This window comes from Neophocaena asiaeorientalis, unplaced genomic scaffold (assembly GCF_003031525.2).
Source record: "Neophocaena asiaeorientalis asiaeorientalis breed wild unplaced genomic scaffold, Neophocaena_asiaeorientalis_V1.1 scaffold167, whole genome shotgun sequence".
NCBI classification, from domain to species: domain Eukaryota; kingdom Metazoa; phylum Chordata; class Mammalia; order Artiodactyla; family Phocoenidae; genus Neophocaena; species Neophocaena asiaeorientalis.
The window spans coordinates 1329359-1355793 of record NW_020175022.1 but is presented as its reverse complement, the minus strand read 5'-3'; the positions used below and the strand labels follow the sequence as shown (position 1 = coordinate 1355793).

Here is a 26435-nt window from a genome sequence, read left to right as displayed (position 1 = left end):
TTTTATTTTTTTTTCCGGTACGCGGGCCTCTCACTGTTGTGGCCTCTCCCGTTGTGGAGCACAGGCTCCGGCCATGGCTCACGGGCCCAGCCACTCTGCGGCATGTGGGATCTTCCTGGACCAGGGCACGAACCCGTGTCCCCTGCACTGCGCCACCAGGGAAGCCCCATTTTATTCTTTTTTTAAAATATATTTTATTTATTTATTTATTGGCTGCGTTGGGTCTTCTGTTGCTGTGTGCCTTTCTCTAGTCACGGTGAGCGGGGGCTACTCTTCATTGTGGTGCGAGGGCTTCTCATTGTGGTGGCTGCTCTTGTTGCAGAGCACAGGCTCTAGGCGTGCAGGCTTCAGTAGTTGTGGCACATGGGCTTAGTTGCTCCGTGGTATGTGGGATCTTCCGGACCACGGCTTGAACCCGTGTCCCCTGCATTGGCATGCGGATTCTTAACCACTGTGCCACCAGGGAAGCCCCTGTAACCTCTTTTCTCAATATACTGTAAACATTTTTCTGTACCAATACATATTTGTCACTTCTAATAGCTGTACATTTTCAATACAACTTTCTCAATGAATCCCCTAATTTTGATAATACTGCTTCTAATTGTTTGCTATTATATATAACCATAACACTGTGTTTAAGAGAGTAGACAATAAAAGCTAACCTCCCAAGGTTCATATCATAGATCTTCCACTTATTAGCTTCAAAACCTTGGGTAAGTTACTTATTCACCAGATACCTCAGTAAATGAGTTAAAATGTATAAAGCTCTTGGAGACATAGCAAGTCTTAATATGTTACTCATGTTAACACCTTAACCCAGGGATCACTCTTTCATTACTACTGGTAAGAGGAAACTTAAAGACTAGTTGTAACACTAGCTACATAATTATTAAAAGCAAAAGAAAGAAAAAGAAATTCAATACTTTAATACTTTAAAAAGTAGGTAAAATACTACCCATTCTTCCAGGCCTTTCTAAAGCAACCTCTTTTCTGAAGCCTTTCCCAATTTCTAACAACCAATGGTGGTATTCCCATACACTGAAACACACAGCAGTGTATTTGTTCCCTTCTTAGCAAACCTTGCATATTCTATCTTGAATTCTATTTATGCATGTAATGATTATCCCTTTCAGAACATAAGCAACTAAAAGACGAAGACTGTGCCTTATTTACCTTTGTATCCTAGTAGCAATCGGCACAATGACTTACACTAACGAGTCATCTAATAAATAATTTTGGAACTGAATGGACTCTAGGTTCCAAGCAAGGCAACATATCAATAACTTAAAGGAGACATATTCTACAGTTCAGCATTCTCTAAATTCAGAAAAGTAAAAAGCCTACCAGGGACTTCCCTGGTGGCACACTGCAGGGGACACAGGTTCGATCCCTGGTCTGGGAAGATCCCACATGACATGGAGCAACTAAGCCCGTGCACCACAACTACTGAGCCTGCGCTCTAGGGCCCGCAAGCCACCACTACGGAGCCTGAGCACCACAACTACTGAAGCCCGCGCGCCCTAGAGCCCTTGTGTCGTGACTATTAAGCCCGTGTGCTGCAACTACTGACGCCTACGCACCTACAGCCCGTGCTCCGCAACAAGAGAAGCCACCTCAATGAGAAGCCCATGCACCGCTACTAAGAGTAGCCCCTGCCTGCTGCAACTAGAGAAAGCCCACGTGCAGCAGCGAAGACCCAACGCAGCCAAGAAAAAAAAAAAGGCCTACCAAAAAAAGTTTGAGAATGCAGATACAAAGCTTAATGAAAGCAGTGAAATTTTCTCAGCAATGGTGAAATCTTTGGGCTTAGCCAGAGTCCTTTACCTCTTAGAGATTTTTGTTTTAAAAAACAAAATAAAACTCCTTGTAAGAAACTAAGATAAAGACATCAATTCCATACAAAGAAAAATCCAGGGATTAAAGAAAGTTATCTGATAGGAGTGTAGTAAGTAGCCAGAAGAAGTGAGAGGGTTAGGAATAGATGGTTCAGCGACTAACAAAATCAGGCTGGTTTAAAGGAGAGACATTTGTAACATAGTACACTCAAACTCACCCTGGTCGCCGCTTAATAGCCCTCTGGACAATGGCTCCTCCACCTTGAATCCCAGGCCCAGGGTTTCCAGAGGCAATGGCTGGACCCAGTGATGGTACATCTGACGTCATTTCTGTCAGAGAAAAACAGAAATACAGATTTTAAAAAGATTGTTCTTGCTTATCATCATCATCAAACTGGCTAGAAGAAAGGCTCAAGCTATGGATAAAATCTCAGGAGTTTGCTAGAAAACCCAAATGCTCACGTCCAGGCTGCTTTTCTTGAATTCTTACCCTGGGAAAAGATTTCCCTACACTTCAATTCCCCCAACTTCATACAGTTTGGAAGAGGTAGCACTATATTCTATAGCCTTCTCTTTTAAAAGCTGGTAATAGTGATATAATATTAATCTAAAACACACACACAAATTGGTTTACATATTTCACTAATGCAACAAATATACATAACTTAGCTCCTCTGATTTATTTTTTTTGGAAAATACAAAAAAACCCAAAATTTAAAAAATCACCTAAATTCCAATACTCAAAAAAAATTATATAGAGTAGGGACTTCCCTGGTGGCAGAGTAGACTCTGCGTTCCCAATGCAGGGGGCCTGGGTTTGATCCCTGGTCGAGGAACTAGATCCCACGTGCTGCAACGAAGACCCAGTGCAGCCAAATAAATAAATAAATGTTTTTTTTTTTTTAAGTTGAGCTCATTTTATTTATTTTTTCCCTCAGATTATATACACCTATCTCTCTGATCAAAAACAGGCACATTTGGTCATGGCTAATTATGTTCCAGAAAGCCTGCTACAATTTTTGCTCCCACTAACAGGATATGAGAGTACCTATTTCCCTCATCAGAACTGCATATTATACTTTTTAATTTCACCAAACCTGACAGGTAAAAATGGTACAGTATTTGTTGTAATTCTTGTATCTTTCTACATTAGTCATCTGAAATCAATGAGTTGACTCTTCATATCTTTAATATTTTTATACTGAATATCTTTTTCTAATGAATTTGTAAGATCTATCAGTATATAAAGGATATCAATATATAAAAGATAATATATGCCTGTTATGTATTACAAATATTTTTTCATCACCTACCTTAGCCTTTAAATATATAACATTTCACAAGTTTATGCTGTAAAATTTATCAGTGTTTTCTTAAATAATTCCGGGATTTCTGTCTTACTTAGGAAAGCTCCCCACCCTCGAGATTATTTCTATATTTTCTTACAATACTTTTGTGTTTCACATTTAGATTTTTAATCCACCTGGAATTTACTACTTATGCCTACCTGGCATAAGGCAGGACTCTGATTATTTTCTTATACATGGTTAGATAATTATTCTAATATCATTTATGGGATAATCCATCCTTTCCTCACTTATTGGAAATGACTCCTTTACTACTTTACTTTTACTTTACTACTTTACTTACTTTACTTTACTTTTAGGTATCTACAAATAATTGATCTCTTTCTATACTTTTATTCTGTATTAATATATTTTCCAGTTCCTATGTCAATACTGAACACGTTTGATAACTACAGCTTTATAGTACATTTGAATTATCTAATAGGAAAGTCCTCCATTCTCCATTAATTTATTTTACAAAATTTTCTTATTAAATGTCATATACTACTTTTGCTTCAGCCAAAATTAAATAAATAAAATTTTTAAAAATTAAAAAAAAGTTTAAGAGATGAGTGGGAAATCAACACGTTCTCTGATGATGGAAAACTAAGGAGGATTTGTCACCAGCAGACCTATAGCTAAACAGGGACTTCCCTGGTGGTCCAGGGGTTAAGAATCTACCTTCCAATGCAGAGGACGCGGGTTTGATCCCTGGTCAGGGAACTAAGATCCCACATGCTGCGGGGCAACTAAGCCTGCGCGCTGCAAGGCCACAACTAGAGAGCCCGCGTGCTGCAAACTACAGAGCCCACGAGCTCTGGAGCCCACACGCCACAACTATAGAGCCCACATGCTCTGCAACCCAGGCGCCACAACTACAGAGAAGCTCGCGCGCCACAACGAGGAATCCGCACCGCAGAGGAGGATCCGGTATGCCGCCAACAAAGATCCGGCATACCTCAATTAAGAGTCAACACAGCCAAAATAAAATAAATAAGTATTAAAGAGAACTTAAAAGAAAAAAAGAAAATCAGCAAAGATATAGAAGTTCTCAATGATACCTCAATCAACAGGGTCCAATTAACATTTATAAAAACACTACACCCAACAACAGCAGATATAGATTCTTTTCAAGTGTTCCCAGAACATATACCAAGATAGACCATATCCTGGGCCTTTAAACAAACCTCAACAAGTATAAAAGAATTGCGGGAATTCCCTGGTGGTCCAGTGGTGAAGAATCCGCCTTCCAATGCAGGGGATGCGGGTTCGATCCCTGGTAGAGGAACTAAGATCCCACATGCCACGAGGCAACCAAAACTGCGAGCCACAACTAGAGAGAAGCCTGCGTGTCACAACTACTGAGCCCACATGCTCCTGAGCCCGCAACTAGAGAGAAACCCACAACGAAGAGCCCGCACGCTGCAAGGAAGACCCAGTGCAGCCAAAAATTTAAAAAACAAATAAATAAATAAAATAATCATAGATTGGATTCTCCAACCACAGTGGAATCAAACTATTTAGAAATCAGTAATAGAAAGAAAACAAGAAAATCTCCATTCACTTGGACATTAAATAACACATTTCTAAATAATCAAAGAGGAAGTCTCAAAGGGAATAAAAAGTACAGTGAACTAAAATTAAAATGAGGGACTTCCCTGGTGGCGCAGTGGTTAAGAATCCGCCTGCCAATGCAGGGGACACAGGTTCAAGCCCTGGTCCGGGAGGATCCCACATGCCGCGGAGCAACTAAGCCCGTGCACCACAACTACTGAGCCTGCACTCTACAGCCCGCAAGCCACAACTACTGAGCCCACCCATGTGCCACAACTAGTGAAGCCCATGTGCCTAGAGCCCGTGCTCCACAACACGAGAAGCCACTGCAATGAAAAGCTCACGCACTACAACAAAGAGCAGCTCCCACTCGCTGCAACTAGAGAAAGCCCATGCACAGCAACGAAGACCCGACACAGCCAAAAATAAATAAATAAATAAATTTATTTTTAAAAAATTTTAATGAAATTACAAGATGGTAAAATTTGTGGGACACCCCAGAAGCTATAGTCATTAAAATGCTATATTAGAAAAGAGGAAAAGTCAAATCATCTAAACTTCCACCTCAAGAACCTAGGATAAATAAATAAATAAACCCAAAGCAAGCAAAAGGAAGGAAATAATGGAAAACACAAAATAATAAAATTTTAAAACAGAAAAACAATTTAAAAATAAAACAAAGAATTCTTTAAATAGATCAATAAAATTGACAAACCTCTAGCAAGACACACAACACACAAACTACCAAAATCAGGAAAAAAAAACCCAGGGATATCACTAGAGACCCTGAAGAAATCTAAGAGATAATTAGGAATACTAAAACTTACACACATAAATTTGACAACTTAGACCAAAAGGATCAATTCCTTAAAAAATACAAACTAAAACAACTGTTCGAACACAACATAGTTGATATGAATGGCCTCATACCTATTAGAAAACTGAATTCATAATTTAAGCACTCTTAAAAAAAAAAAATTCTAGGTCTAGCTGATTTCACTGGAGAATGCTACCAAACATTTAAAGAACTAACAGCAATGCTACACAATCTCCTCCAGAAACTATTTGAGGAAGGGGACACTTACCAATTCATGTTTTGAAGCTAGTATTACCCTGATACAAAAACCAGGCAAAGACAGTAGAAAAACAAAACAAAAACTAGAGATCAATGTTCCTCATGAAAATAGATGCAAAAATCCTTAACAAAATATTAGTAAATAAAATTTAGCAATTTTAGCAAACAGAATTTAGTAATAGCTAAAGAACTATACAACGTGACCATGTGTTTTATTCAAGGGAAGTAAACTGGTTCAATACTTAAAATCAATCAACATATTAATTGGCTAAGAAGAAAAATAACATGATCATATCAGCCTATGCATAAAAAGTATTTGCTAAAATTCAATACCCATTCTGATAAAAACATAGAAAAATTAAAATAAAGTGAAACGTCCTCACCTTGATAAAAGTATCTACAAAAAGAAAGAAAAAAAACTACTGCTAATATTATACTTAATGGTGAAAGACAATGTTTTCTCCCTAAGATTTGGGAACTAGGAAAAAAATGTTCACTCTCATCACTTATTTAAACATAGTGTGGGAAGTTCTAGCCTGTGCAAAAGTGCAGGAAAAGGAAATAGAAGGCATACAGATCAGAAAGGAAAAAATAAAACTGTCCCCATTTGCAGATTACATGATTGTCTTTGCAGAAAATCCTAAGGAATCTACGAAAACAAACAAAAAACCTTCCTAGAACAAATAAGTGAATTCAACAAAGTTGCAGTATACAAAATAAATATACAAAAATCAACTGTGTTTCTATATACTAGCAATTAACACATGGGCATCAAAATTTAAACTATAAAACCATTCATAACCACTTCAAAAAAGAAAAAATATTTAAGTGTAAATCTATCAAACAGGCACAAGATTTGTGTGCTGAAAGAATGCTGATCAAAGAACCAAAGACCTAAATAAATGGAGAGACATACCATGTTCATGGATTGGAAGACTCAACAAAAGATGTTAATTCTCTTCAAACTGATAAACAGGTTTAATGCAATTCCTATCAAAATTCTACCCAGATGTTTTTGAAGATATAAACATGACCATTCTAGGGACTTCCCCGGTGACACAGTGGTTAAGAATCCGCCTGCCAATGCAGGGGACACAGGTTCAATCCCTGGACTGAGAAGATCCCACATGCCACGGAGCAACTACGCCTGCAAGCCACAACTACTGAGCCCATGTGCCTCAACTACTGAAGCCCGCATGCCTAGAGCCCATGCTCCACAACAAGAGAAACCACTGCAATGAGAAGCCTGTGCACTGCAATGAAGAGTAGCCCCTGTTCGCTGCAACTAGAGAAAGCCCGCACACAGCAATGAAGACCCAACGCAGCCAAAAATAAAAATAAATAAAAACTAATGGTTTAAAAAAAAAAAAAACTAAAAAACTAATTGTATTAAAAAAAATGTTTTTAACTAAAAAAAATTTTTTTTAAATTAGGGCTTCCCTAGTGGCGCAATGGTTGAGAGTCCGCCTGCCGATGCAGGGGACACGGGTTCGTGCCCCGGTCCAGGAAGATCCCACATGCTGCGGAGCGGCTGGGCCCATGAGCCATGGCCGCTGAGCCTGCGCGTCTGGAGCCTGTGCTCCGCAACGGGAGAGGCCACAGCAGTGAGAGGCCCGCGTACCAAAGAAAAAAAAATTAAACATGAGGCTTCCCTGGTGGCGCAGTGGTTGAGAGTCCGCCTGCCGATGCAGGGGACACAGGTTCATGCCCCGGTCCAGGAAGATCCCACATGCCATGGAGCGGCTAGGCCCGTAAGCCATGGCCACTGAGCCTGCGCGTCCAGAGCCCGTGCTCCACAACGGGAGAGGCCACAACAGTGAGAGGCCCGTGTACCACAAAAAAAATAAAAATAAATTAAAAATTAAACATGACCATTCTAAAATTTATACAGGAAGGTAAAGAAACTATAATAGCTAAAACAAAGAAAAAGTGGGAGAAAAGTCTACCTGAAAGACTTCTAATATAGCTACAGCAATTAAGACTGTGTGGCCCTGGCAAACGGACAGACACTTAGATCGATGGAATCCAGAAACAGACCCACACAAATGTGCCCAAATGATTTTGACAAAAGTGCAAAAGCAATTCAATGGAGGAAAGATAGCCTTTTCAACAAATGGTGCTAGAGCAACTAGACATCCATAGGCAAAAAAATGAACCTTGACCCCTTATACAAAAATTAATCAAAATGGATCATGGACTTATATGTAAAGTGTAAAACTATGTAACTTTTAGAAAAAAACACAGGAGTCGGACTTCCCTGGTGGCGCAGTGGTTAAGAATCCGCCTGCCAGTGCAGGGAACACGGGTTCGATCCCTGGTCTGGGAAGATCCCACATGGCGCAGAGCAATTAAGCCCGTGTGCCACAACTACTGAGCCTGCGCTCTAGAGCCCATGAGCCACAACTACTCAGTCCACGTGCCACAACTACTGAAGCCTGTGCACCTAGAGCCTGTGCTCTGCAACGAGAAACCACCGCATAAGAAGCCCGCGCATGGCAACGAAGAGTAGCCCCCGCTCGCCGGAACTAGAGAAAGCCCACATGCAGCAATGAAGACCCAACGCAGCCAAAAATAAATAAATAAATTTTTTTAAAAAAAGGACAAAATCTGCAGGATCTAGGGGCTAGTCAAAGAGTTCTCAGACTTGGTACCATAAGCATGATCCACGAAAGGAAAAACTGGTAAATTGGACATCACTGAAATGAAAAACTTTTGCTCTGTGAAAGACTGTGAGAGGATCAAAAGACAAGTTACAGAGTGGGAAAAAAATTGCAACAAAGGATAAAGGACTTCTATCTAGAATATAAAAAGAACTCTCAAAACTCCGGTAAAAAAGCAAACAGTCTTGAACAGACATTTTTCCAAAGAAGATACACAAATGGTAAATAAGCATTTGAAAAGATGTTCAACGTCATTAGCCAAGAGGGAAATGCAAATTAAAGCCACAATAAGATGCACTACATACCTATCATAATGGCTAAAAAATAATAATAATAAATACCAAATGCTAGGAAGGATAGAGAAAAAGATCACTTACACATTGCTGGTGAGAATATAATATAGTGCAGTCACTTCAGGAAACAGTATGGGAGTTTCTTTAAAAACTAAACATGCAATTAACATACAATCCAGCCCTGCACTTGTGGGTATATATCCCAGAAAAATGAAGACTTACATTTATACAAAAACCTGTACATAAATATTTAGAGCACTTTTATTTTTAATAGCCAAAAACTGGAGAAAAACTCCAGATGTCCTTCCAAAAGTAAATGGTTAAACTGATATATATACCCCTACTCATCAACAAAAAGAAGTGAACTACTGATACACACAACCACCTGGATGAATCTCCAGAGTATCATGGTGAATGAAAAAAGCCGACTGCAAAAGGCTACACACTGTACAATTCCATTTATAGAACATTCTTGAAATAACAAAATTATAGAAATAGGCAACAGGTTAGTAGCTGCTGGGGATTAAGGAGAGGGTGTAAGTATGAGGAAAGTGGGTGTTGCTTTAAAAGGGCACCACAAGGGACCCTTGCGATGATAGAAATATTCTGTATCTTGACTGTACCAATGTCAATATCCTGGTCATATTACACTATAGTTTTGCAAGGTACAAACACTGGGGAAACTGGGCTAAGGGTAGGGGATCTCTGTATTATTTCTCATAACTGAATATGAATATAAAATCATCTCAAAAGAAAAAGTTTAATTTAAAGGTTTTAAAAACCTTTTAATGTCATATACTTCATCCTCCTTTTGAATTTAAAATCTATATATAAAGTTCTAACAACAAAAACACGCTTGAGGTTAATTCAATAACATTAAATTTATATAATAATTTTGAGGGGCCAGTAGCACGATATTGCACTTCATCATCCAGGAATATTATTCAGACATTTCCTAATGTCCTTTAATAAAATTTTACAGTTTTCTTCACATAAGTCTTACATCTTTCTTATTATTTTTAGGTATTTTAGAGCTCTTAATACTATTGTGAATGAAATCTTTGCCATTTCAACTTCTAACTGGTTATTGCTAGAATAAGAGAAAGCTATTGACTTCAGTGTGTTTATATTGTACTCAAATAACTGTACTAAATTACCTTATCTAAAAGCATTTAGTTTATTGGACTTTTAAATTTATTTATTTATTTTTGGCTGCGTTGGGTCTTCGTTGCACACGGGCTTTCTCTAGTTGTGTCGAGCAGGAGCTACTCTTCATTGCGGTGTGTGGGCTTCTCATTGTGGTGGCTTCTCTTGTTGCGGAGCACCGGCTCTAGGCGTGCAGGCTTCAGTAGTTGTGGCACATGGGCTCAGGAGTTGTGGCTCGCAGGCTCTAGAGTCCAGGCTCAGTAGGTGTGGTTACACAGGCTTAGTTGCTCCGCGGCATGTGGGATCTTCCCAGACCAGGGCTCGAACCCGTGTCCCCTGCACTGGCAGGTGGATTCTTAACCACTGTGCCACCAGGGAAGTCCCTATTGGACTTTCTTAATATACAATCACATTATCTGCAAGGAATGATTATTTTACCTTTCTTTACTCAATATTTACACTAGTTTGTTTGTTTGTTTTGCGATACGCGGGCCTCTCACTGTTGTGGCCTCTCCCGTTGCGGAGCACAGGCTCCAGACGCGCAGGCTCAGCGGCCATGGCTCACGGGCCCAGCCGCTCCACGGCATGTGGGATCTTCCCGGAACGGGGCACGAACCCATGTCCCCTGCATCATCAAGCGGACTCTCAACCACTGCACCACCAGGGAAGCCCTACACTAGTATTTAGTTTCCTTCTCTTACTGCATTATTGCAAGGGTTCTTAATCTGTGTGTCAATAGATAAAATCCACTGGTAAACTTGGATGAAGAACAATTTTCTTTCTTTACTTTCATTAATCTCTAGCTGAAATTTAGCATTTCCTTCAATCATGAAAGTACAGTATAACACAGTAGTTTTAGCAGTATCTGTGATTTTGTCATCAATAAAATCAGGTATCACATGACAGTTATTCCAGATATCTAGAATTACTGTTACATTCAATACTACTTTGAGAATATGGCAATTATTAGACTTGTCACTACATCTTATTTATTGTGTTAATAAAGAAGAAACATTAATTTTTGTATTACAAATTTGTAATTTTTTATATTCTGATAGCTATATTTTTAATAGAATTGATTTTTCAAAATACTATGTAGTGTTATTTACACTCTGAACAACATTCTATGGGTTCAACAGGGAGAGCAAGCTGCACGCCAGGGTGATCTGGGGGCCTAGGGACCTGCCCCACCAGCTCACCAGAGTTTCCTCCCATGTGCAAGTCTTTCTGCCCCTCACCAGGGTCTCCAACTTGGCCCAGACCAGAGGAGGTTTTTATTTAGGAGTGGATGCAACACAAAAAGTGTGATAAGAACTTTTGAAGCCTTGAAGCAAAAGTGTTACTCCTTGGCTTTACAGTGAGTGCATGGATAATTAGTGATAATAATGACTAACTTTTTTCTATGTCTTCACTGTGTGCCAGGCACTGTGCTGGGCAACTTGTGTGCCTCTCATTTATTCCCACAATGACCCAATGAGGTTGAAGAAGCGTTCAACAGATGTCACCAGTCATAGGGGGTCCATGTGATACAAAAGGTTAAGAATCTCTTTACTAACTCACTTTTTTTTTTTGGCCATGCCATGCAGCTCGTGGGATCTCAGTTCCCTGACCAGGGATTGAACCCAGGCCCACGGCAGTGACAGCAAAGCACCAAGTCTTAACCACTGGACCGCCCAGGAATTCCCATATTCTGATTTAATAGTCTTTCTTTCTTTAAATCAGGAATGGATTTTTAAAAATCAGAAACAAATGTTTTTATAAAGCATTTATTGATACAAGCATTTTTCCCCCTTTAGTTTGTTAACGACCCAAGTATATAGGTTTTCTCAGGGTGACCAATCCTTGAGTTCCTGGAATAAATCTTGCTCAATAAACTGTAGTGGGCTGAAGAGTGTAAAAATGCATGTCCACAGAGACGCAGAATGTGACCTTACTTGGAAATAGGGTCTCTGAAGATATAATTAGTGAAGACGGAGATCATATTGAATTAGGATGGGCTCTAAATCCAATGACTGCTGTTTTTATAAACTTAATGAGACAGACATTTGGATACAGAGACTGCAGTGATGTGTCTACAAGCTAGAAAAGAGGGAACCTAACCAGCCAATATCTTCATTTCGGACGCTGAGTCTCCAGAGCTGCAAAAGAATAAATTTCTGTTGTTTTAAGCCCTCTAGTTTGTGGTAATTTGTCACTACAGGCCTGAGGACCTAATATAATAATGATGTATGATTCTTTTAACATACTCTGGATTTAACTTACTAAGGTTAGCTCCTTTTAAATGGAAGAGGAACTTAGTGGGATGTTAAGTGTAGCACAGTTAAGGAGTATTCTTAGTGCACTGAACAAAAGCACCTTCTATTAAAATCATAACTTGACAGAAATTACAGAAAAATAGTAAATATTTTAGTCATTCAACACAGTCTCCCAAATTTATAGAAAAGGTACTTCTCGGGACTTCCCTCATGGTCGAGTGGTTAAGACTCTGCACTCCTAATGCAGGGAGCCCAGGTCCGATCCCTGGTCAGGGAACTACATCCCGCATCCTGCACCTAAAGATCCCGCATGCTGTAAAAAAGATCCTGCACGCGGCAATGAAGATCCCGCGTGCTGCAACTAAGACCCAGCACACCCAAATAAATAAATAAATAATTTTTAACTAAATGTGACTTCCTTTCCTGAAATAGAAGAAATAATATAAAACTAAGTCATTGAAAACATGAATGAGGAAAACAGAAATGATAAAGGAAGCATTAAAAGTTGAACAGATAATGAAATGTTCAAAAAGAAATGTTGGTAACAATAATTCATCATATTTCTACCTTGTATAATATATGAACCACTTTGGATGTGTTTTCTTTTTTTCATAAACCTATTTATTTACTCTTTTTTTTTTTTTTTTTTGCGGCACGCGGGCCTCTCACTGTTGTGGCCTCTCCCGTTGCGGAGCACAGGCTCTGGACGCGCAGGCTCAGCAGCCATGGCTCACGGGCCCAGCCGCTCCGCGGCATGTGGGATCTTCCCGGACCGGGGCACGAACCCGTGTCCCCTGCACCAGCAGGCAGACTCTCAACCACTGCACCACCAAGGAAGGCCTATTTACTCATTTTTATTTTTGGCTGCGTTGTGTCTTTGCTGCTACACGCGGGCCCTCTCCAGTTGTGGGCAGCGGGGACCACTCTTCCCTGTGGTGCACGGGCCTCTCATTGCTGTGGCCTCTCCCGCAGCAGAGCACCGGCTCTAGGGGCAAGGGCTCAGTAGTTGTGGCTCTCAGGCTCTAGAGCGCAGGCTCAGCAGTTGTGGCACACAGGCCCAGCTGCTCTGCAGCATGTGGGATCCTCCCGGGCCAGGGATCGAACCCATGTACCCTGCACCGGCAGGCAGACTCCCAACCACTGTGCCACCAGGGAAGTCCTGGGTGTGTTTTTTCATATTTTACTTATTATTCCTAAAACCTACCTCCAAATTATATTTATAATAAACTGCATCTAAACTCAAAATACAAAAACTCTTTTATGCATGTCTTTTGTTACATGCCCAAGCATTATAACTGCCTTTAATACTGGATAAAGAGAGTACTCAAATACTCACCATTAAAATGTTGATGCATCACAAAGCTACAGTAATCAAAATAGTGTGACACTGGCATAAAGACAGACACATAGACCAACAAAATAGAATACAGAGCCCAGAAATAAAACCTCACATATACGGTCAAACGATTTTCAACAAGAGTGTCACAACCGTTCAATGGGGAAAGGATAATCTTTTCAACAAATGGTGCTGGGAAAACTGGATACCTGCATGTTAAAAAAAATGAAGTTGTATCCTTCCTTACATTACCTCATATACAAAAATTAACTCAAAGTGGATCAAAGATCTAAATGTAAGAGTGAAAAGTATGCAACTCATAGAAGAAAACAGGGAAAAAGCTTCATGACACTGGATGTGGCAATTTCTTGGATATATCAAAAGCACAAGCAACAAAAGTAAAAAATAGATAAATTGGACTTCATCAAAATTAGAAATTTTGTGCATCAAAGAACACTGTATCAACAGAGTAAAAAGGCAACCCACAGAATGGGAGAAAACAGTTGTGATCCATATGTGTGATGAGATTAAAATCCAGAATACATAAAGAACTCCTATGACTCAACAACAACAAAAAAAGACAACCTAATTAAAAAATGGACAAAGGACTTGAACATATGTTTCTCCAAAGAAAATATACAAATGGCCAATAAGCACATGAAAAGGTGCCTAACATCACTAATCATTAGAGAAATGCAAATCAAAACTACACTGAGATATCACCTCACACCCATTAGGATGGACACCATGAAAAATAAAAAAAATAATAATATGTGTTAACAAGGATGTGAGGGAATTGAAACTCTTGTACACTTTTGGTAGGAATGTAAAAGTGGCAGCCACTATTGAGAATAGTATGGAAAGTCCTCAAAAAACTAAAACTACAATGAATATATAATCCAGCAATTCCACTTCTGGGCATATACTAAAAAGAACAGAAATTTGAAAGTAGGGTCTTGAAGAGACACTTGTACAACACCCAGGTTCAAAGCAGCATTAGTCACAATAGCCAAGAGGAAGAAGCAACCCAGTGTTGATCAAGATGAATGGATCTTTAAATACATAGCATATACATCCAATGGAATACTATTCAGCCTTTAAAAAGAAGGAAATTCTGCAACATGCTACAACATGGATGAACCTTGAAAATATTATGCTAAGTGAAATAATCCAGTCACAAAAAGACAAATACTACAGGATTCCACTTATATAAGGTACCTAGAATAGTCAGATTCATAGAGTGCAGAATGGCGGCGTGGGCCAGAGGGACTGGGGAACAGGAAGTAATTGTTTAATAAGTACAGAGTTTTAATTTTGCAAGATGAAAAAGTTCTGGAAGTGGATGGTGGTGACGGCTGCATAACAATGGGACTATACTAATGCCACTGACCTGTACACTTAAAAATAGTTAAAAAGAATATGAAAAATAATGTACATATAATGGTATAACTGAGTCATTTTGCTGTACATCAGTAATTAACACAACATTGTAATTCAGCTATACTTCAATTAAAAATAAATTTTAGGGGCTTCCCTGGTGGCGCAGTGGATAGGAGTCTGCCTGACAATGCAGTAGACACAGGTTTATTCCCTGGTCCAGAAGGATCCCACATGCCGCAGAGCAACTAAGCCCGTGCGCCACAACTACTGAGCTTGCGCTCGAGAGCCCGTGAGCCACAACTACTGAGCCCGCGTGCCTAGAGCCCGGGCTCCACAACAGGAGAGGCCACCGTGATGGATGGCCCGCACACCACAACAAAGAGTGGCCCCCACTTGCCGCAACTAGAGAAAGCCTGTGTGCAGCACGAAGACCCAACACAGCCAAAAAGAAATAAATAAAATAAAAATTGTTTTTAAATTGTTAATAAATTTTTAAAAAGTTAAAAAGACAAATTTTATGTGTATTTTGCCACAATAAAAAACTTTCAATATATAAAAAAATTTTTGAGGTGGATCTATATCATTGAAATGGAAAGTTATTCACCATATACTATGGAAAATAAGCTACAGAAAATTATATATAATATAATCCTTTATAAAGTTTATATGCATAACAAAAGCCTGGAAGAATTCATTTCTATTTAGTGCATGCCTATTATATGCCAGGCATTGTTGCAGGCCCTAGAGATAGAACAATAAATAAAAGAGACAAAAATCCTAACTTTTTTTTACATGTTAGTAGAAGAGAAAGATAAATTGAGAAATGATTAAAATATAAAATGGGTTGATAATATGAAACTGGCATTTCATTTATTTATTTATTTATTTATTTATTTATTGCGGTACGCGGGCCTCTCACTGCTGTGGCCTCTCCCGTTGCGGAGCACAGGCTCCGGACATGCAGGCTCAGCGGCCATGGCTCATGGGCCCAGCCGCTCCGCAGCATGTGGGATCCTCCCGGACCGGGGCACGAACCCATGTCCCCTGCATCAGCAGGCGGACTCTCAACCACTGCGCCACCAGGGAAGCCCGAAACTGACATTTTATAGGTAAAAAATGGATAGTCATTTCATTTGGTTTGACCTAACGATATGTTATATAGTGATAAATGTGGAGAAAAATAAACTAGGGGAGTCAACTCAGAAATACATAAAGGTTCCAGCAATTTTAGATGCTGAGGGAAGACCTCGCTGAAAAGGTTAACATTTAAGGAAAGGTCAGAAGGAGGTAAAGGAACAAACCATGCAGGTATCTGGGAAAAAGGCATTCCAGGCAGAGTGCAAAGACCCAGAGGTGAGAGCATGCCTCAGTTCTAGAAATGGTGTGGATGACATCATGGCTAGAATGGAGTGAGCAAATGTTACACAATAAACTATTAACAGTCGTTATCTATGGGACGGCATTTAGAGACTCCTATATTTGATTTTCTACATATCCATTTCGTTTTCTCTTTTACATTAAACATATATTACTTTTACAATCAGAAAATGCGTGATCCCAATTTTTTAAAAAGAAAATTTATGTGCATGTGTCTATGTGTGTGGCATGCGTTGAATATCTGAGAGAACACAGCTCAAACTCTAAAGTGAGATAAATCTAGATTCCAATCCTAGGGTTACCACTTACTACGTATGACCTTGGGCAAATTATTTAATCTCTCAGGGTTTACCTGTAAAATGTAGCTAATAACAGTACCTACCTTTGGGGAAGATTAAATTAGATACTGCATGTGAATAGTGCCTGACACATTGTAAAGTACGCCTTAAATAGTAGCTTTGTAAAAATATATCGAACACCAATTTGTTAACTGGTTTTGCCATTACTAATTTTTACATTACAAAAGTAATATATTAAAATATGGATATACAGAAACTCAGATGTAGACGTCTCTAAAAATACTCAATACAGAAGCAGTCAAAAGTAAAATCCTCCACACATATACCCCAGCTTCCCCCATGGGAAACTGCTGTTAACATTTTGATATGAATCCTTCCAGACCTTTTTCTATACACCATATATTACAGGGTTTTAGCAATTTTTATATAACAAAGGAGAGGGACCATATTATATTTATTCTGAAACTTTTATTTTTTTCCAATGAACAATGTATCTTGGAAGGTATATCATGTCAATAAATACTGTTAGCTCATTCTTTTTAAGTTATACAGTATTTCATAGTACAAACGTACACATTTATGACATTCAAACTATCATTATCATAAATAATGTTTCAATGAATATCCTTGTATATCTTTAAGCAAAGATGCCAGTATTACCTACAACTAAAAAATTTCTAAAAATGACTCGCTGGATCTAAAGGAGCATATTTAAAACTGCCCATTACCCTCCAAGAAGGTCATACCAATTAAGAACCTCACCAAAGGTATCAAATTATCCATACCTCCAACAGCACTGGACCTTAGCAATCTTCAAATTTTTACGAATTTTCCAGGTACAAAATGATTATCATTGTTGGTTTGATGTGGATTTCTCTATCATTAGTAAAACTGAGTTTACTTTATATGTTATTACTATTAACTTTTTCCAGTTAAATTTTAAATAGCTAATATATGTAACTTTCCTAAGAAATAACAAAATTTTCCCATAAAAAATAAATGCCATACTTTCAATAATAGGTTTTTATGGGATCTAAAGGATAGAGAAATTTAGAGAAAAAAAGATGATTGAGATGGTTTAAATTAAGGTCTGACACACTCCCTAGCACAGAGAAGGTACTCAACAGGAAGGAAAAACTAAAGGAAATAAAGCTACCAGCCAGCCAGCCAGCCAGGAAGTTTCAGAAAAGTTGGTCAAGCTGGACCTCAGAAAAACTAAAGAAGAGGAAAAAGACATTCCACATAGACAAAAGAACATGAGCAAATCATAAAGGGAGGTATGAACATAGCTGTGAGGAGGTGTAGGGAAACAGGCCTATAAAGAGCATAGAGTCTGTATTCAGGAGAAAATATAAGATGTCAAATGCTAGCCAACTGTAAGAAGGCCTTGAATGCCAAGATGAAATCTTAAATCTGATTCAATAAGCAACTGAAAGACAAAATATATTAAGTCAGAGTGACAAGAAGAAAATGTAAATTAAAAGATTAATTTGACAGATTTGAATAGAAGCAGGGAAAGTAGACTAATCAAAAATGAGGTGGGGGTGTAGAAGGCAGGGCAAATGAAAGCTAAAATAAAAAGGATTAGTTTGATATCTGTTTTTAAGCAGCAGGTGGATTCCCAGATCCTCTCCCTGTCCCTTCCAGCAGGGAAAATGCCCCTCCACCACCCAGTCAAAAAACTGATTTATTCTCTGAAGAGCGTAAACCAGAGGTCCTCTGGACTGGGGAACACCAGACAAATTTGAAAGTGAGGTTACAATACTGAAAACCTGGAAACTAACAGCAATGTATGCAAAATGGACGTATCCTGTTCTACTGCTTCTTTCCCGTATTCCATGTTTCCTCTTTCTTGGTTTACTCTCGCCTATTGGTAAATCTCATCCCCTAGTAAGTTCCTGAGAAAGAGTATAAGGGAGACCTTGGGTATGTGAAAATATCTTTCTTCCACTTCACCAACTGATAGTTTGCCTAGGTATGGAATTCTAAGTTGGAGATTACTTTCCCTCAGATTTTTGAAGGCATTGCTCCATTGTCATCTATCTTCCAGTGTGACTACTGAGAAGCAAAACTAATCTGATTCCTTATTTATTTATTTTTTTTGCGGTACGCGGGCCTCTCACTGTTGTGGCCTCTCCCGCTGCGGAGCACAGGCTCCGGACGCGCAGGCTCAGCGGCCATGGCTCACGGGCCCAGCAGCTCTGCGGCATGTGGGATCTTCCCGGACCGGGGCACGAACCCGTGTCCCCTGCATCGGCAGGCGGACTCTCAACCACTGCGCCACCAGGGAAGCCCCCTTCTTATTTTTAACTGACCAATTTTCTTCTCTCTGGAGCTTATAGGATACTCTTTGTATCTGATGCTGAAATTTCATAATAATGTGCCTTGAGTGGGTGAGTTTTTCATTCATTGTTCTGGCTCCTTCAATTTGAAAACTCTTGCCTTTTACTTCTGGGACATTTTATTTAATCAAAAGTTAAAAGTCTGGTTAAAAGAAATAAAAATGGATGTCATTGGGGAGAAGAAGCTGAGAGAAGGGGTAGAGGACTGCTGTTTTTATAACAAATCATGTAACACTAAGTCATTAAATATATGCATGGGTAATTTTTATTAAAATAATTTTTAACATATATATGTTTAAATAAATCTATTTTAAGAATCACAGATGTAGAAAACAAACTTATGGTTGCCAAGGGGGAAAGGGGGAGAGGGATAATTTGGGAGATTTGGATTGACATATACACACTACTATATATAAAACAGATAACTAATTAAGAACCTACTTATATAGCACAGGGAACTATACTCAATACTCTGTAATGACTTATATGGGAAAAGAATCTAAAAAAGAGTAGATATACATATATGTATAACTGATACACTTTGCTGTACAGCAGAAACTAACACAACATTGTAAAGCAACTATAATCCAATTTTAAAAAATTAATAAATACATCTATTTTGGGTATATATTTTATATGGTTAAAATGTTTTATATGTTTTAATATCCTTATATGTTTAAAAATGCTTTTTTTAAATGCAAAAAAAACGAAGATGTGATAACAAATCAGATAAATACATAAAAGAATCCAAACACATCTAATTGCTTAACCTGGGGAACTGGAAAAACTGCAATAGTCACAAAAGATACAGAAAAGTTAGGAAGGTCCGCAGATCTGAAGGAAATACTGGTGACTATATACATATGTAAATAACGTTACAGTTATTCAAATAAAGTTTTTTTTAAATAGATGAAAATACAGGAAAAGAAGCTTATATGAGAAGACAGAAATAAAAATTTTAGAGAGTCTTCAATATATAAAAGATAAATGAGGGAAGGAGATACAGTAGTTACCAAATAAATGTTTAATTGAGGCAGGTAGGTGGGCAAATAGAAATGAAGGAAGTTGACTGGCTTACTAATTAATTAATCAATTAAGAGTTCCAGTCCCAGGAGTGAGACTAGAAAAGGAGAAGCATAATGAACAAGAAAAAGAAAATGAGCAGGCCTAAGGAACAAAGAAGGAAGAGTCAGTGAGAAAGAACAAGAAATGCAGTGTCTCTGAAGCCAAATTCAAGAAGTTCATCAAAAAGGGACAATTATGGGGTATGAAGAACTAGGAGAAGGATTCCAGTAAGAGTTAAGGATTCCAGTAAAAGTTATTTAAAGAGGTGAAAAACAACTATGAAGAAAGAATACAAGAAGTTACAGAAAAGATTTTAGGAACTGCAACACTCTTCCAGCAACTTTTTCAGCACCTTGCACTCACTTCTCCATCCAAGCAACTGTGCCATCCTGGCTGTCGGACGTGGTATTTCACCTTCTTCATCTACTAAAAAAGACAATACCCCACCCTCCTCCTCCTCAAAAAGTATCCATTGTGCCACATTTCTGTAGGAAGTGACTTTAAGTCACAATGGAGAAAGTCTTATAACTTAGTAATTAAGAATACTGTCTAGGGCTTCCCTGGTGGCGCAGTGGTTGAGAGTCCGCCTGCCGATGCAGGGGACACGGGCTTGAGCCCCGGTCCGGGAGGATCCCACATGCCGTGGAGCGGCTGGGCCCGTGAGCCATGGCTGCTGAGCCTGCACTCTGCAACGGGAAAGGCCACAACAGTGACAGGCCTGCGTATCGCAAAAAAAAAAAAGAATACGGTCTAAAGACCACAAATAATAAATGTTGGTGAGGATGTGGAAAAATAGGAACCCTCAGACACTGTTAGTGGAAATGTAAAATGGCGTAGCCACTGTGCAAAACAGTATGGAGGTTTCCCAAAAAAGACTAAAAATTAAAGTACCATATGACCCAGCAATCCCACTCGGGGGAATTTATCCAAAAAAAACCCAAAACAAAACACTAATTCAAAAGATACTTGTACTCCAATGTTCATAGCAGCATTATTTACAATTGCCAAGATATGGAAGCAACCTAAGTGTCCATCAACAGACAAATGGGTAAAGAAGATGTAGTACATATATACAACGGAATACTACTCAGCCATAAAAAAGAATGAAATTTTGCCATTTGCAAAAACATGGATGGACTTGGAGGGTATTAAGTGAAATAAGTCAAACAGAGAAAGACAACAATGTATGATATCACTTATATGTGGAATCTAAAAAATAATACATACTCCTGAATGTAACAAACAAGAAACAGACTCACAGATATAGAAAACAAATTAGTGGTTACTAGTAGGGAGAAGGAAGAGGGGAGAGACAAGATAAGGGTAGGGGATTAAGAGCTACAAACTACTATATATAAAATAAATAAGCTACAAGGATCTATAGTACAACAAAGGGCATACAGCCAATATTTAATAATAACTATAAATGGAATATAACCTTTAAAATTGTGAGTCACTATGTTGTACACCTGAAACATATAATATTGTACATCAACTATATTTTAATTTAAAAAAAGAAAAAAAACTCCTATAAAAGAAAATTTGTGTAGACGGACTGCCAGCAATCAAAATGTCTCTACCCACCCCCCAAAAAAAACTCTCTCTACCCCCTACTAGCTATGTGACTTCAGACAAACTAATTATTCACTCTGTGCCTTAGTTTCCTCATCTGAAAACAAGAATATTAATATATACCTCATAGGAGTCTTGTAAAGATTAAATGAGGAGACTTCCCTGGTGGTCCAACGATTAAGAATCCGCCTTCCAATGCAGGGGACCCAGGTTCGACCCCTGGTCAGGCAACTAAGATCCCACATGCCACAGGGCAACTAAGTCCGTGCACCACAACTACTGAGCCTCTGCGCCACAACTAGAGAGTCCACATGCCACAACTATTGAGCCCGTGTGCTCTGGAGTCTGTGCGCCACAACTAAGACCAGACGCAGCTAAAATTAAAAAAATAAATAACTTTTTTTAAAGAAAAAGATTAAATGAGATAAATATATGAATATTAAGTGAGGTAATATATTTAGAACAATATCTGGCATATAATTATTGTTAGCTATTATAAATTAATTCATGATGTTAATGGTTTAATTAGTGTTATCCTTTCAAAGGTATTTTCATATTAACAGTGCATAAAGATATGAACCTCCAATGCCAGGTTTTACAACATTCATTTATACAACAAACATTTACTGAACTGTAGTCCTACATACTAGGCACCCCTGGGAGCAGCAGGGTGCTGTGGTGAACAAGGGAGGTAAAGGTCCTACTCTCATGGAACTTAAATTCTAATTAAAAAAAAAAATTCTAATTAAGTTGTTGAAGTCATAAACTTAGTTTGTCTACTCAACTAGAGAAAATGTGAAGGGACAAATACAAAACGAAGAAATGATGAAAAGATGCAAATTTAGAGAATTTATTTGGAAACTAAGAGATGGTTTCTAACATACAGAATAGCCAACAAAACAGGAAAGTGTAGCCTGGCATATAGTAAGAACTTAATAGATGTTTAATAAATGTGCCAGTTCCTCTCTCTAGGTTTGTTTTCTTACATGTAAAGTGATAGGAGTTATCTTGAATCCAACTCCAATATTCGTTGATGTCTACTTATTGAAATCATCATGGCATATTAGGCAGCATTCTTAGAAACAGATGGCTGTACAGGCAGGGCCTATCATTGGGTGTGGGTGATGGGCCCAAATAGATTCCACTGAGCTCAGGCCTTGCATATCACAAGAGCTTTAAATGTATTCCTTTACTGTTACATCTAAATAAGATCAGCTATACAACCACAGAGACACTGGATAGCACTGACAGAAATGTCACCCTTGCACCTCTATACAGGACTATACCGCCAGGGAATTAACATTTAAAATAAATATTGTAAACAGCCTGAAGGGGGAAAAAAAAAGATGGTTCCAAAGATAGTTTCTACAATTAAGGATTCAAATTTTACTAGTTTTGAAATTAAACATGCCCCAAATGTCATAACCTAAGTAAAATCAAGGAAAAAGTGTTTAGTTTCCTTGAGTGTTGCAATTTAGTTTTTTGAAGATCAACCACCACTTGGTACTGTGGAAATCCCTACTGTTACTGCCTTAGAAGAAAGTCATCCATAGCAGACAACCACAAAAGACTTCCACAAAACATCCATGAAACAACATATTCTCATCTGTTAGTGGATTGTTTGAGTAGAAGAGTAGGGCTGGAATGCAAAAAACTAAAGTGAGAGACCACTATTTCAAAACAACAAGAAAACTAGAGTTCCAAGAATGCAGAAGTATCTACTTCTTAATTTCTAAAAAAACAGAAAAGATTCAGTTTGGTGCCACAATTCGAACAGCATAAAAAGTATATGGAAAAAAAAAAAAGTATATGGATTAAGGTTCTTTTTCAAAAATGTTAATTGTATTTCAATTGCTGAATTAGTAAACTATATTTAAACACTTTTGAAATAGGTTTTTGCAATAGAATATAATTTTTAAAGTATCTTGGCATCGTAATTTTATACTGCATAAATTCCTATTTTCCTGTATCTGAAAAAGGTTAAGTAAAGGTAATGGGTAAGAATTCTGCTAATTGATGCTTTAAAAACTATAATTTATGAAGGTAAAAATTATGTGGAAAAAAAAAGTTTTCCTAAGTGTCAGCCTTACAAACCCAAACAAGTGTTCCTTCCTTTGCCTTCTACCCGTTCTCTACCCACAATAAATGGTACCTAATACCACAAAAAGAGGTCCCTGGGAAAGAGAACACCAGAATCAAGGAAGGAGAAAATTGCACTCCTAAAAATTCATTCACATCTCTGGTTTGAATACTGAATTATAAATGAAATAACTAATCTGTTCCCAAACAGTGCCTTAGCCGATGCATTACAAATCACACGTGCAATTTTTTAAATGTTTCTCAAAATTTTTAGTATTATGTAGACAAGAAAGATATAGCCTAAGATTTCATGGACCACCTACCCACTCACTTATCTTGCCACTGGTAAGTAGAATTAGTGAAAAATAATAGAATATGAAGAATTATCAATTACGCAGAAAAAAGCCACCACCACATTAGAGCTATTACTTCAACATAACTCCTAGATTGTGGAGTATAAACTATATCTTACTCTTCTTTTGATCCAGCACCATGTTAAGACATAGAGAAAAATGCAAAGGAACCAGGTCCCCTGCAAGACCCTGAAGGGACACCAACAGTCTCTAAATCAAACTCTAAATACAACTAAAATGATCATCAAGTATTGTTATTAACACTAAGGATTAACTTAAATGAAGCTTAGAAGAGTTAAATAATTATTACCAAAATTCTTTGCAGACATATGTGAGGACAGAACAAACAAGAACCATAGGGAAACTTAACTAGCAAAATGACAAAGTAGAAAAAACTCGAAGAAATCAGTCTGATGTCCCTAGTCACTAAAATGACTCTAAGGATTAAAGGTTTGACCATGCAACAAAGAGTTGTGACCTGAAAACCATTTACTTTCTTTTCTCTGAGCACAGTTCATTTCCACCCTGTGTCCCTACATTTATGGTCCTCATTTCCCAAAAGGAACAGGCTATCAAAACTCCACAATGCAGCTATGATCTCTTCCTTTTGATACAAAGGGGCAAAACGAGAATTGAAGGAAGAAAATGCACTTTCTAATTTAATTATCATGTGTTGAACTTGGGATCAGTAACTTGTAAGAGATGGGAGAATTATCCAACATCGAAAAAGAACCCTAGGGCTTCCCTGGTGGCGCAGTGGTTGAGAGTCTGCCTGCAGATGCAGGGGACACGGGTTCGTGCCCTGGTCCGGTAAGGTCCCACATGCCGAGCGGAGCGGCTAGGCCCGTGAGCCATGGCCGCTGAGCCTGTGCTCCACAACGGGAAAGGCCACAACAGTGAGAGGGCCGCAAAAAAAGAACCCTAAAAACTGCAGAAGCAGGCTGCCAAAGAGCAATAAACAAAGTAACTGTTTCATCATAAGCAAGGATTCTGCACAAATGAATGTTATTTTCTGCTTACAGTTTTAAGTTGATATTGATCAGCTAATGAAAATGTGGTCAAGAGATTGTCATTCTGGTTACTGTTGTTTAAAAAACAAAACAAAATAAAGCAACCCCACCCACACTGCTGGGAAAAAAACTTCTGACATATGCACTAAACTTGTTTACCCAGGCCACCTCTTAATAAGAGAAATGCTTTACAACTTGACTAGGGTTATATAAGTATTTTGCAATGTGTTATCAGTTTAAAATCTTGTTTATTTACTCCCTAGTTAACAGGTTATTTTACTTCAAGGTCAGGTCTGCCATAGTAATAGCATCTTTCCGATTTTATTCCATCACTCAGCACTTCCTGCAATGCAATTTTAGCCATTAACTTTATCTCCTTTTCCTCTTAAAATATTTAAAAGATTTAAAAATATGATATTGACATGTGACAAATTAACTTCTTTAAATAGGTCTGTTCCCAGAAACATGGTAGGAAAGACAGTAAATTTCAGTGATTCAATTGTAATAGCAAAAGCTGAGTACTGTAAAATACTACTGCCTTTCAGAGACATGAAAAAAAATCCAATTTAAGTTTTAACAAGGGAACAGCAGTGAATCCTTCCCACTACCATATTTTCAAGTTATTCACCCCCACCTCTCACTTCTTTTCTAAGGCTATCAAAGATAAGGATTTCTGGGGAATAGCCAAGGTCAGCAAAGTAAACTAGGATCCCTTAAATGAAATACTTCCTAGGGAGAAATAACTGTAATGTACTGGAAAGAGGACTGGGACTAGGAATTTGAAGACCTGATCTGTCTAGACCTGCTGCTGCACTACACCCCATTCCATCTTTTAGACATGACTGACTAGATTTTTAACGTTCAAGCTCCCACTTTAGAAGAGATGTTCATTGAGAAATAGCATGAACTGAACTTTTCTTAAAGAATGGGAACTCCCTTGACCCACCTCACAAGATTTAAATCTGGGTCCTGGATGCTTGCTGTTGGCAAGATCTATCCTGTAACTCAAACATTACACAAACCTCTGCCTTCAGCAGCTAACGACACTAGAGGCACCTCTTAATACATAAACGCAAGTTTCAAAGGATAGCCCTCGGATAGGGAGGAGGTACACCTTTTTTTTTAAGAAACTGAGTATGAATTCAAAGATTTTTAAAAGTTAAAATCTAAACGTTTGGAAGTAACACCTCAGCTAAACAGCAACGTGATCCTACGAGTCCCAACTACCTTTAAAGTAAAACGAGCCACACTGCCCACAGTTATTCGGCATCAAGCAGGTCCACAGTGGGCAGAAGGCTGAAAGAGGACTACATCGCACACCAGAAAGCCGCCACAAGAGTGGAGGCGGGCCAGCCCCGCACGGACAGCTGCTCAAACAGAACTCGGGGCAAGGAATCCCCAACTCCCACCCGCCTGGTCCCTCCCTCCACCTCGGGTCTGCCCTGTTCCCCAGGGGCG

General features: G+C 38.5%; 1 protein-coding gene and 1 non-coding gene across 5 annotated transcripts in view; one reads left to right on the top strand and one right to left on the bottom strand.

Moving 5' to 3' along the window:
* ARNT (aryl hydrocarbon receptor nuclear translocator) overlaps positions 1-26435 on the bottom strand; it is a 67106-nt gene that overhangs the window by 40024 nt on the left and 647 nt on the right. For all 4 annotated transcript variants that reach the window (XM_024762834.1, XM_024762835.1, XM_024762836.1 and 1 more), the window contains exon 2: positions 2054-2165. In XM_024762834.1, the coding sequence (XP_024618602.1) occupies positions 2054-2165 (112 nt within the window). The remainder of the gene's footprint in view (positions 1-2053; positions 2166-26435) is intronic.
* Positions 12369-12441, top strand: TRNAR-CCU (transfer RNA arginine (anticodon CCU)). Its single transcript has one exon. It is a non-coding gene; the product is annotated as a tRNA-Arg (tRNA).